This window comes from Mesitornis unicolor, unplaced genomic scaffold (genome assembly GCF_000695765.1).
Source record: "Mesitornis unicolor isolate BGI_N332 unplaced genomic scaffold, ASM69576v1 scaffold7672, whole genome shotgun sequence".
NCBI lineage: Eukaryota > Metazoa > Chordata > Aves > Mesitornithiformes > Mesitornithidae > Mesitornis > Mesitornis unicolor.
This window is the reverse complement of record NW_010168432.1, coordinates 42,203-54,920: the sequence shown is the minus strand read 5'-3', so window position 1 is coordinate 54,920 and position 12,718 is coordinate 42,203. Positions and strand designations below refer to the sequence as shown.

The 12,718-nt window shown below is 38.1% G+C and overlaps 1 protein-coding gene across 1 annotated transcript in view; it reads left to right on the top strand.

Annotated features, from left to right (window-relative positions):
* The window catches only part of LOC104536410 (putative Polycomb group protein ASXL3), a gene marked incomplete at its 5' end in the record, with an annotated part of 68,606 nt that overhangs the window by 27,708 nt on the left and 28,180 nt on the right, over positions 1–12,718 (top strand). The window contains 1 exon segment of the mRNA XM_010179005.1: positions 585–748. Coding sequence (XP_010177307.1) covers positions 585–748 — 164 coding nt within the window.

The following is a 12,718-nucleotide window of genomic DNA, read 5'->3' as shown; positions in this document are numbered from 1 at the left end:
TTCCTGCTGCTGGCTTCTGTGTGTTGATCATTTTAGATCATAGGTTCATATCGAAATTCTGAAAAATACATGTTTTCAGACACTTAACACACTGAATATTCTCATCTCTGTGATCACTGTCTAGTCACACTGGTAGTTTTTAGCGGGTGCTATGGAACAAGTTGCATAGGCCATAGTGCACTGCAGATACGGAGCACAGCGAGAAAAGCACTCCATAATGAGTGATTCACATCAGCCTCATCAAGCAGCCTTTTGCTTGGAAATAGACGCTTATAATTACATTGATGGTATGACAGGAAAATTTGCTGCTGCTGCTGAGGGGAGTTGGTCTCTCGAGATGGAAGTAGGAATATGTCAGCTGTGATATTGACTGGAACATGGGTCCTGTAAGAGCACAAGAGACAAATACAGGGAATATAAAAGAAGGCATTAAGACACCTAGAAAAAGCTGTGTTACCCTTCTCAGAGTACTGTTTCTCTGGACCTTACTGTATTGTACAATAAAAGCTAAAAACCTAAAAAGAATTGTTTTTACTCTCTACCTTTATTTATGTTTAAAGTTATTTCTTGTTTATTTACTCCAGGACATTTGAAATGGACCAAAGCTGAGGATATTGACATAGAAACACCAGGATCTATTCTAGTGAACACTAACCTGAGGGCTTTAATAAATAAACACACCTTTGCTTCTTTACCTCAGCATTTTCAACAATACCTCCTGCTTTTGCTTCCAGAAGTAGACAGGCAGGTAAGTAGCATCATGCAATATTTCTCCCTTTAATGAGAATTTTTTTACAGTGTGTTTGCATAGGCTGATTTGATTGACTAGGAATTGTTCCAAGAAAGAATAAGAAGAAAATTTCCACACTTTCTTAGGTAAAACTTAAGTGCAGAATGACTGTAAAATTTATCTAAGCATCAGCTAGCTCCTGTTTCCTTTATTTCTGAAAACTTTGCATCTGATTTTTCTACATGGAAACTGGCCAGCGGATCTTCTGAACTTGCCTTATTTCTTAATTTGCTTTTCTACCTATGGTGTTGAAGATAAACTTCTCAACTTTAAGATTTAGTTTACGTTGAGTCTCTTTACAGCTGAGATCTTCCTGGGCACTCTGCCAGCAACATCGAGGTCAATATTAGTTCTTTTAGTTTCTTCTCCTCCTCACCTTTTACATATGCCTCAGTATGTTTCTGCTCAGCTCCAGTGCACTGAATCCATTCCTTCACACCTGTTGTAAGGAGCATCTCGTTCAGAGCTCAAGGCTGTAGGCTCATATGGGTTGTTAATCAGCTCTGTTGAGGAGAGTGATTTGGGGAGTAACAGGATGGAAATAAAAGTTCAATTCTGTGTTGTTTTCTACAAAGTTTGGTCCTTTCTGCATTTGTTGGTCAGATTGCAGGCTTCTTAGAATAAGAAAAAAAATCTTTCCAGCATGTCTGGCAGTTAAAATAGCAGAGAGCCCAAAACAATTTCATTTACACACTTGCCTCCCTTCCGGATTTAAACAGTCTTACTGATTTCAGCGGGGACTACTCATGTACTTAATTCAGGCACATTAACTTGCCCAAACAGGGCATTTTCTTTTTTGCGGATGGTCAGTATCCCTCTTTTAATGTAATAACTGGATATGCAGGTCACTTAAATGACTGATTAAACTCTGCATCTTAGATCAGTATGTTAAATGCCATGGTTATTTCTAAAACTTTTTAAAATTTTTATTTTTTTTTTTTTAAATTTTGTTAGTAGTTAGCGTCTGCCACAGTAGCATGGAGGAAAGCAGTGAGACAAGAAGAGAAAGAAAAAACGTATTGACATACATTTACTCAGCCTCTTATCAAATTAGATATACTGTATGTTGTGAACTAAAATGATGCACTTTGGAAATGGAATATTTGAAAAAGAACATTAAAAAAACAGTTACAGAAGAAATAATGTAAATGTATTTATTCTCAAGCTCCCAAATGCAATCAAAGTCAACACAGACAAATTTTAAGAGAACGTTTTCCCTGCTCTAAACCAGATTTTAACTTGGTGTCCAGCAAATGTTTTCCTGGTAGTTTTGATTTTTTTTTCCCCTCATTCTGTTTAGTTTACCAGAAGAGATTTTTAAAAAATCTGCTAGGTACAATCATGTTTTCTCTTCAGTCATCAAAGATCTCAGTTTTCTTGAATTATATTTCAAGTACAGGGGCCTTATTTAAAAGTTTATTACTTTAAAATGTATTTTTAAAGGTGGAGGCTTTAGATCTGGCAAGCCATTTACCGTCTTATCAGGTTTCTCACAGCAGAGTTTTTGGCAAGAAAATCAAGAGCATATTTGTTGAATTTAATCATACTTCGCTAGTTAACAGCAATGCATTTATTTTGAAATTTTATTTCAGAAAGTGTTCACATAATGCATACATTGCAGGTGTTATTTCAAAGGCCCCATAATTGGACACTTATACTTCGCAAGCAAACGAGTCACAAAAAAGGAGTTTTCATGAGACATTTACAGATGTCCTTCTGTCTGTTGTCTTCTCACAGCGTTCTGTGGGTTTGTGTAGTATACTGTGTTATAATGTGCATTTGGAGGGCAGGAGTCTCCATTAATCTCTGAAAGATTAATGGCGACGTTTGGCCACAATGTGTCATAGTTTGAGGACTCCCTTCTGGTGGGGAGTGAAATAGTGGTGGTTCGCCCCGAATCCTCACTTTGCAGAGGTCTTAGTAGAGAAAGAATTGCATCCCTTTCCTTTATAGCTGAGAACATGTCCTTGCTATGCCTAAAGAGTAGCATCCCAGACATGGTCTAATGAAGGCAACTGAACTAGTATTTTTTTCCTTCCTGTGACAAGTAGAAAATGCCAGTGTAGGACTCAAGGATCAATTGAGGGGGAAAGACAATTCCAGCCAGGGAGCTCTGATGGGAGTCTCTGGTGTTGGTCTCTTCAACTGGACAAGGCAAGGATATTCAGTGTTCCTCTTTAATTTCCACTATCTAAATCAAATGGGGCATCAGGCAAGCAAAAATGGGGTAAAACTGTTCTTTGACTTAGCTGCCCATCTCTGAGGGTTCAGTTTCATTGTTTTATATTGTCCTTTCTTGTTTTGCCTAAGAATTCCTAGTCCCGCTTGGAAGTGTTTGCTCCCCAAGTGCTGCTCTGCAGTTGGCTGCTGCTGTCTTCCCCAGAGAAAGCTGCATTTCTGTGTTGTCATGTGGATATAGTACATGAAGTACTGTAATGAATGGCACTATAAAAATGTAATAGAGTTATGCTATTTGTGTATATATAGTGATCTGTGAAATAAATTACTAATGAAGTGCAGTGTCATTTAGGCTTTATTACTGCTTCACATAGAAAAAGCATATGATGAATGATCCTTTGTCATTTCTGTCATAAACACCATTTTTCTGGGCGGTAAAACTCCTCCTCCTTAAATCTTACTGAGCTGAAACTTGTCATGCATATGTCAGTTTGAATAAGCATTTTTAGAAACCATTAGTTAAGGGAGTTGAGGTTTTCCTTTTTTTGCGTGCAAGTGTTTATTATAAATAAATTACTTCTCTCTCAACCCTGGAGAGTCTAATACATTCGAAAAATGTTCAGGGCCAAGTCAGGACCTTAATGGGATGTGTTTTCTGGTTCTTCTTTTCTTTTCAAGTTTTGTGGTTGCAATCAGGGAGCCATGGGAGCCTCTTATGTAATAAGAGTCATGAAAGCCCATTGGAAAAGATGACCCAGATTGGAAGAAGTTGAGAACAACTCTGCTGATGGTGGTGGTGTAATTTTTCCTACTCCAGCTAGATTTTTGACAAAGTGGAAGTATAGGATCATTGACTTTTTTTTCCCTTTGGAAAAGATAAATTGTATCATCAGTTATTCACACTTCAAATTTATTGCAGCTTATATATTAGTCTAAATTTTATTTTACTAGCAATGAGGCCTGTATGTAAATCTCTGTATTAATAACACCTATAAAAGAAATTGGAGCAAGTTGGCAGTTATGGTAGATAAGTTTCATCAAGGATTTTATTTGCTTTCATTCAAATTCAGAATGAAATAGTACATGGATATTGTTCATAGCAGCAGCCCATGTCCCAGATTTGTCTGTTTAGCAGGCTGCTCTAAAATGTTGCATCATTGGATACTGGGAACCTCATATCCGAAATCTGAACATCCAGATTTTCAGCTTTCTTAAGCTATATGGACTCAAAGACTCAAAAACCTTGAAGATCAGCTGATACAGAAGCCTGTTGGGTGGTCCCCCAGGAAACCTCAATGACTGAGCTGACAATAAAGAACACACATAGATATAGAAACTATATGGAAAGCTAAGTCTCTGCACTAAAGATTTCAGTTGTCACAAATCCCAGCAAAGTATTTTTCTTTTCAGCTCTAATTAGAACATTTTACAGCGGAACAATGGAATTTTCATCAAAGAAATTCCTGCTTCTAATATTAATACTTCAAGCTGATAATTACATGTAAGAGAAGCCTTCCTGAGCACCACTCAGCAAATATTCATCTTCAAAGCCAGAAGTTTCTCTCTGTATCTAGATTTCTATCCTGCATCTGTGTCTCTTTAAATATTAATTAAACAATGTATGTTGTGCAAGTGTGAGTAACAGGTCTGTATGACAGGTTGCTGAGAAGGAATGTCAGCTGGCAATATCTTGTCTACACCACCTCTCCTTGTTGCTGCTACTGGGGAGTTCAGTTCCTGCTGTTAATACTGGGCAATAGGCAAAAGGAAGGGAAATAGACCCATGTAGTAAGCTTCCAAGAAGACAAGTGCTGCCTCATGTGAATAGTAGCAGAAAGCTTAAGTAATTTTACTTCTCCTTAGAAAGCTAAACAAAATGTTCTTTCCTGAATGCTCTGCAAAAATGTGTCTTTCCAGACTCTTACAAAGGCTTAACAACTTTCTGATCATTAAGAATTTAACTCCCTGTGCTGTATTTTCTCTTCTGGTAATTTTGGGTTCTTCTGACCCTCTTGTGGTTGGCACCTGCCCTGCCCTTTCACATAGGATGGGAATTTCCTCCTGCAAAAACACCCACAAAGGATTCAAAGCCTCCTCAGAGGGTAACATTTATGTGTTAGGTTGCAGTGCCATTTTATCTGACCAAACCTACTCATGAAGAGCATTTAAAACAGTAGACGATATCCTAGTGAAAAAATGTGTCTTCTCTTAGTTTTACTTGTTTTATGAAAGAAATCTAGCAATCTTTTATTTTCTGAAGCAATCTACAGTTTATAGATAGTCAAAATGGTTAATTAAATTCAAAATTCTTAAATGTTCTTAAGGAAATTGCAGAACTGTCTGTGAATATTTCTAAAATCTACTAAATCTACTAAAAGGAAAAACATGACTTACAAGTCAAAATACTCTAAAATGGGTCAAAACCCACCTTAATATTATTCTTTTAATTTCTAAAACAGCAAATCCCAAAATAATAATTGTCTCTTGGGTCAGTGCCAGTATTATTGTTGTACAATAACATCACAGCATCCTGTCACTTTCAGGTCAGCACAGGGTCTGTGTTTCTGCCTTGACCTACTCAGTTCAGGCTGATGCTGGCCCTTCCAGGTTGATTTCCACCTTGCAAAGATTCCCTCTCTCTTTGCATTGAAAAAAAGGCACAGGTTCATGTCCATTAGTGATTTTCTCTGTTCTGTTTAAAATAGTTAGAAATAATTTCGGGGAGGTTATCTAGAGTATTCCATTTCAAAACCTCTTTACTTTCATGTAGTATGAATCAGCTTAATATCTGTTCCGACCGTCTGAGCAATGATAACAAAAGGTAACCGTTGTTTTTGATGTGCACAAATTGCTCCTACTCCCAAGCACATCGGTTTGAGTTCTGCGGTGGAGAGAGGGTAATGAATAATACACAAAGTTCTTACGCTTGTAAAAGACATGGAGAGAGGTCTGGTATCTGCCATTCTGACACTTAGTATATATTTTATTCTTTGTAATCAAAAGAATAATATAAATATTATTTAATATTTATTTTACTGTATTCATTTTATATTAAATGAGAGTAAGTGAACCTTTATTTTCACAGTTCCTTCCTTGCAGTAGTGTAGCCATCTTCCTGTTTGCTTTCTTAACTTCAGCAGTACATGAGGACTGTATTTGCCATTGGACATTTCCAGGATTTTCTTCATAAGACATCAAACAGCAGAAATTAGTCCTGTGTGTATTATTTGCCCCCAGGTTTGTTTTATGTTTCTCTCAATTGAATTATTGTGTAGGACTATCTTAATGGTTACCTTATCTTACTTAGCTGCCTTTTCTGCTAATACTGCAACCTTTTAGCTGTCCTTTTCAATTCTCTATCATAAGTAGCTTTCAAATATTTATTATTATGTTCCTGTAAATGTTTGAATTTTACACTGAAATAGTTTCAGGGTTATGACAAAAGCACTTAGTTCAGAGGAGAACATTTGCAATAGAAGGTTAAATGTAACATATGTCTTCTGCACCTAGGCATATTTAAAAAGCTGTTAAATTGGCACCCCTGTGTGTGTAGTAATTGAAGGTCATTTTATGTCACACTTCTCCCTTTAGCTGACATTTTTTCTTTCATTTTATTGGTTAATGTGGATATCATGGTGGTGTTGTAATGTGCTTTATTTGTACAGCTTTATAGGGTAGTTTTAATATAGATATCTTACAGACTAGATGGATGAAGAAATTCCAGAGCATTTAAGTTGCCTTTTCAGTAAGATTCTGGGGCTCTGATTCCTGAGCTCAGGGTGTTCAGGGAGGTTACTATCCCCGGCTGTCCCCTCTGTCCTTGTGCTGCAAATTAATACTTTTTTTTACCAAACACAACTGTCTGGATGGTGTATCTGCACATTTCACAGTCATGTATTAACAACAAACATCAGTTTCACTTTGCATGAGTGGAAGACTGAAGGATTTTACTTCAAAATCCCTGTTGGCTTTAGCTACAGGAATAATCTTTTTGCTACCCTAGTGCAGTCCACTAAGGCTCACTTCAAGTGCATTGCAATCTGGCTGCTCTGATTGATGTGGTAGTGGAATTCTTGTTTGCAATAATCCTCAGAGGTCCTCCTCAATATCAATAGTTCTACATGTGTGAATAGGAAGCTTCACATTTTTGATTGTCATGTTTTTGTATTTCTGCAGGCTTGGTCACTGTTTTTCATAAGTGTGAATCAGTGTTTTCCACCATGCCTCAGCCATATTGTGGAAGTTTGTTCTTGTTTCACTTCTAAAGCCCTAGCTACAAGCTCTTGTCACACTTAAAACACGTCTCACCTTTGTGAACAAGTTTTGCAGAGGTGTTAGCAGAACTACTGTAATTGCTTTTGTCTGTAGCAAGGCTCAAGTCAGTCCGAACATCCAGTAGGACACAGCAATGGTGCTGTGCCCGCTGAAAGCTGAAAGTAAAAGAAAATAAAAAATGTCTCCACAGCATCCTCTTCCATACATCCTTCTGGTGTGTGAGGAGCCCTGCGCTCATGTTTGCTTTCCTGATGCAAACTAGCGAAGCTTTTGTTCTCTCCTCCTTCCCTCCAAAGAAATTTGTACTGTGCACAGCTTTTAAGGCTTAAAAAAAAGAGGACATTATATGCAATAGTGGTTCCATTTACATTTAACAGAATGATTAGTACTTTAAAAGGATGAAAGACTTGATAAAACACTTCCCTTCCAGAGGGAAAGTACTTGCACAAGTGCCTTTTTAAAAGAATTTATGTAGGAACTGTTATGAGCAGATAACTAATATGTAGACATAAATGGTAACATATAGGGACACAAGGGACTGGCATGCTTCTGATTCTGTGGCTATTAAGGATGCATTGCACTACTGTAGTGTGGAGTTTTAAAACTGCTCCTTTCTTGCAAAGTGGTAATAATTAAGTTATAAGACTTGGTCTGCAGTGCCTCCAGTGTTGCCACTGTAGGACTGCACTGGAACTGGATGGAGAACAGAACATGCAGTTCTGCATTACAGTTCTGCATCTGAAGACAGCCAAGGACTTGAAACAGGATGTTGGATGCAGGTGTAGTGAAAAGAGCGAGCAAAAATGATCCATCCATGCTTCTGCTGCAGTCTTTCTCCCTCTTCATTCTGCCCCCCTCTCTCTCTCTTTTCCACTCCCTCTTTCTCACTGTCCAATCAGTATATTAGTTTTGCTTAAATAAAAAAAAGAGAAAAAGAGGTTGAGGTGTTTTTTCCTAATTGTTTCAGAACATTACTATTCTTTGTATTAGAATTATGCAGACTCAAATTTCCTTTGGCATGTTCTCTCTTGTGTTAAGGACACGCAGCCTTTTTTTTTTTTTCTTTCCATGAGAAGGCACTGTTTCTAATTTCTAGAGAAAAGGGATTTGATGCAGGGTTTTCATTTATGACACTCATCAGAAATGACTGACTAATTTTATATATTTACATGGAACATCCTCTCACTCTCTGCTTCTCGGGATCACAGGCATATATATGTCTTTTATTTTTGTCAAAAGCTAGATGAATAGATCCTGGCTGTTGATATCACTTTTCCTGCAGCTTCCCAACATATGAGCATTGTTGGATAATTTAATAATGTTATACTTTCTCAAAGTCTCCAAGCATCTTTTCTAAACAAGTTTCATACATGCTTGCCTTGATCATGATCTATATAAGTTTTTCTGTTTTACCCTTTTTTTACAGGCTCATGTGACTTTTCTAGTGCCTTTATAAATACTTGCTGTTTGTGGCATCTTCTGACATGTTTGGAATTGGCACTTGTGTGATGAATGTAATAGAAGAATAAATTTTAATTCTAATTTCTATAATTTGAATGCAGTTAGAAGGTAGTTTGCTGTATATTCTGGTTTTCCTTGTATTTTACTTGGTTTTTGCTTCATTCCAAACCATGCTTTATCTTTTCATTTTGCCAGATTTATTTTTCTCCTTAAATTCTTCATTTAAATTCTTGCATCTGAGCTCAACCAGATTGGTTCCTATTGTCTTTTTTGACACTACAGTGTATTGGAATGAGTATAGCTACCCTACTTGTCTTCTTGATTTAGACAAGGTCTAAATTAACAAGTCACATTTCATTTTGAAAACATATGTTTGCAATTCTTCAGTGTTACTCGGCATATTTCCCACTTCAGTGAAGATGGAAAGGGTCTTTGTTTTTTTTCTTTAAAAGATTCCTCTTCCTTTTCTCCTCTTGTCTGAAGCAATTATTCCTATAGCAGTAGAGACTTTCTTTTTCATCCTTTGATGTTTTACTTCTAAGTTTAGTCAGGTTATTTTTTAAAGGACTAAAGTAATATTCAGAATTGCTTTCACCATCTGCCTTCAGAATCTGTCTTTTCATTTTGTATTCAAACACAAACTTTGTTATGTTGATGATCAGTTGGGAATGACAAGAGCTTTTCTTATAAGGACTGATAACATCTTGATCAGGACTAAATAAAATTTAGCTGTATTCTGGGTCACATCATACTCTTCTGCAGAAAGGTGAGACCTACGGAAGAGAGATTATAAAGAGTGAGCATTAGCACTTAGGTTGTATTACACCAGAATTGCCGTGAGACACATAGTGTAAGCTTGTCTTTTTCCACGTCACCTATCTAAAGCATGAAGTTGGAGTGGCTGAGTTTGTTGTTCTGGGAACAGCTCTTAAGTGAGATCCATGTATTGCTGTCTGCTGTATTCCTTTGTGTTGGATGTATCTGTCTTATCATTCTTGTACTTTTCAGCTTTAGTGTAACTGTTTTGTGGTCACAACAGCAGAAAGGTCCTGATAGTAGCATCTCATCAGAAGCAATATTCTTACACTCCTGTTTACCTACTCAGCTCAGAACCCTTTCCATCATTGGCTTTAAATACATGGAAACTGTTTTTAGAAAGGATAGATTTTTCTTCAAAGTCATAGCACTGTGTATAAATGTGTGCTTGTATTTTTGTGTTTGAGATGAACCTCTAAGTGTTCCTTATCTTCAGGCAAAGGAACAGTTGCTATCCTTTTGTCTCTGTGTATTTTGGCAAGCCTTGTCTTTTTTAAAAATGTTCTGTAGCTTCCAACTGCATTACTACTTCTGCATTCCTACCATCTGTGTCCACAAGACCTGAAATCATCAACATTTTGTATTAAACTTGGTAATTACCTACTGCTTTACTGTTCATTCCCCTCCCTTTTTTTTCGCTCCTTTCCAATATTATACTGTGTTTTTCTCTGCACATGTTTCTCTTTCCTTTCTTTATGTATGTCAAAACCGTTGATGAAAATTTGCTTCTCTTGAGAAAGACAGGCAGAGAAGATGAGGAGAGTAGTTGCCCTCAAGGGGAGCACCATATGGGTATAGAGCTTTTCCACAGGGTGAATTACAGTTTCGTTCAGATCTTAGGGGTCAGAGGAGAGGCTAGTGGCATGGACATTGTTGTGATGGGAGTTTGTTAGACCATCCAATTTAACTCACCAGTGGTAAGGCCACACCTCAAATACTTTGTCCAGTTCCAGGCTCCCCAGTAGAGAAAGATGGAGCTACTGGAAACTACAGGGAAGGGCCACTGAGAAGATTAAGGGACTGGAGCATCTCCCATATGAAGAAAGGCCTTTGAAAGCTGGGATTTAGCCTAGAAAAGAGAAGGATCAGGAGGACTCTTACCTATGTGTTTAAATACCTGAAGGAAGGGTGTAACAGGACCAGAGGTAGTGGGCACAAACCAGAAGGCAGGAGGTTCCATGTGAACATAAGGTAAAATTTATTTTAGTGGGTGTGACACAGCACTGGTACAGGTCACCTAGAGAGGTTGTGAATCCTTGGAGATATTCAAAATCAGGACATGGTCTTGGGCAACTGGTTCTAGGCTTCCTTGCTTGAAAGTCTGGCTTGAACAAGATGACCACCTCCAGAGGTCCCTTCTCACCTCAACGTTTGATAGGATAAGTAGATAAACTCTTCTTTAAATAAATTGAGGAAGTCTGTATCACAGGGGTCTTTAACCTGCCTGTTATCGCTAGAAAGACAACACAATGGAATGCAAACAGGGAGATTTCTGACAGGTGTCAAGGTACTTCTTGACACCAGTAATGCAATAGCCATCTAGGGGTCATGCACAGGTGATCTGCTGTTCAGTAGCATAGAATAGCTGGTTGGGAATGTAATTTTAAATGACTGTGCTATAGTGACTGTGAAGTGGAGTTCAAGATCCTGAGGGGAGTGAAGAATTAGTAGTAGTGGACTGAACCAAGAAAGTTTGGGACTGTTGCTGAAAAAGGTGTGCGATTTAATGCCTATAAACACATTTGCAGCTGATAGAATGCCTTCTTTGCCTCTGTTTTCACTAACAAGATCTCCCAGGCCTCTCAGCTTTGTAAAGCATTCAAAGAGGAGAACTACCAGCAGTAGATAAGGACCAAGTCAAAATTACTTGTGAGAACTTGACCTATAGAAATCCATGGGATGCAATAGACTTCATCCAGGGGTGCAGAGAGAGCTGAGTAATGTCTTTGCAAGGCCACTTTCTATTATGTTGAAAGGTCACTGAGATCAGGGAAGATCCCCAATGACTGGAGAAATTAAATGTTGCACCCATCTTCAAAAAAGGTCAAAAGAACCCTGGCGTCTTGGCAGGCAGCACATTAAATAAGAGGCAGCATTGCAACCCTGCAGTAAAAAAAGCTGGCAGCATCCTGGGCTGAATGTGCAGAACCACAGTCACCAGGACAAGAGAAGTGATCATTGATACCTTTTCTTTCAAGAAAGACATTGGCATATTGGAGCAAGTCCAGTGGAGGGCTACCAAGGTGGTTAAGGGGCTATAGCACAGGAGAGCTGGATTTGTTCACAGAGGCTGCAAGGAAATCTCACGGCAGGTCACAGCTAGCTAATGGGAGGTTGTCAAGAAGACAGAGTTCTTCTTGGAGGCACACAGTAATAGCATTAGAGGCCATGGAAACAAGCTGAAATATGGGAAATTCTGATTTGATTATCAGGAAAAATATTTTCACAGCAAGAGTGGTTAAGCGCTGGAAGAGGTTGTCCAGAGAGGCTGTGGAAGCTCTCCTCTCAGAGATACTCTGAACTCAAGTGGGCAAGGCCCTAAACAAGCTGCTCTAAGTGGAATGGCTTTGAAAACTTCATGACCTCGGAAGGTCATGCCCAACCTGCATGATTCTATGTATTATTCTGTAGGTGGTATGTACTGCTTTTTCCTCAGACCTATCAGTGAAACCATTTAGATTGATCTCACAATTTCTTCTTGCAAGATTCATCCTGGTTGGTGCTCATTTTTGTGTAATCTTCTGGGTTCTTTGTTGCATTATTTCCCTTCCTCCCCCCCGCCCCTCTCGACCCCACCCCCAGGATTTGAAATCTAAGTTTTGCATGTGTGAAATCTTGGAGAAGCATAAACACAGCCTGTTAGCTGTTTAGTAATGGACTGACTCTCAATGTGATTTAAGTTGATTTGTTAGTGTTCCTGTTTTCCTTTGTTAGTATATCTCATTTTGTGCCTGGCCTCTGATTTTTATCCCCATCTGTAGTCTATTACTATACTTAAATAACACATCCAGTTTAGTACTTTTTAATATGGTTCTTTCTGGTCTTGGTGATTAATGAAAAGCTTGTGCTGTAAGCTGATATACTACACTGACATAATTTGCAAGGGTGTACTTTGACCTAGCACAACTTTTATAAAGAATTTACAGGATTCTTAATTTATTGAATCAAGCTTGTGCAGCTACTTATCTAATAGCTTAT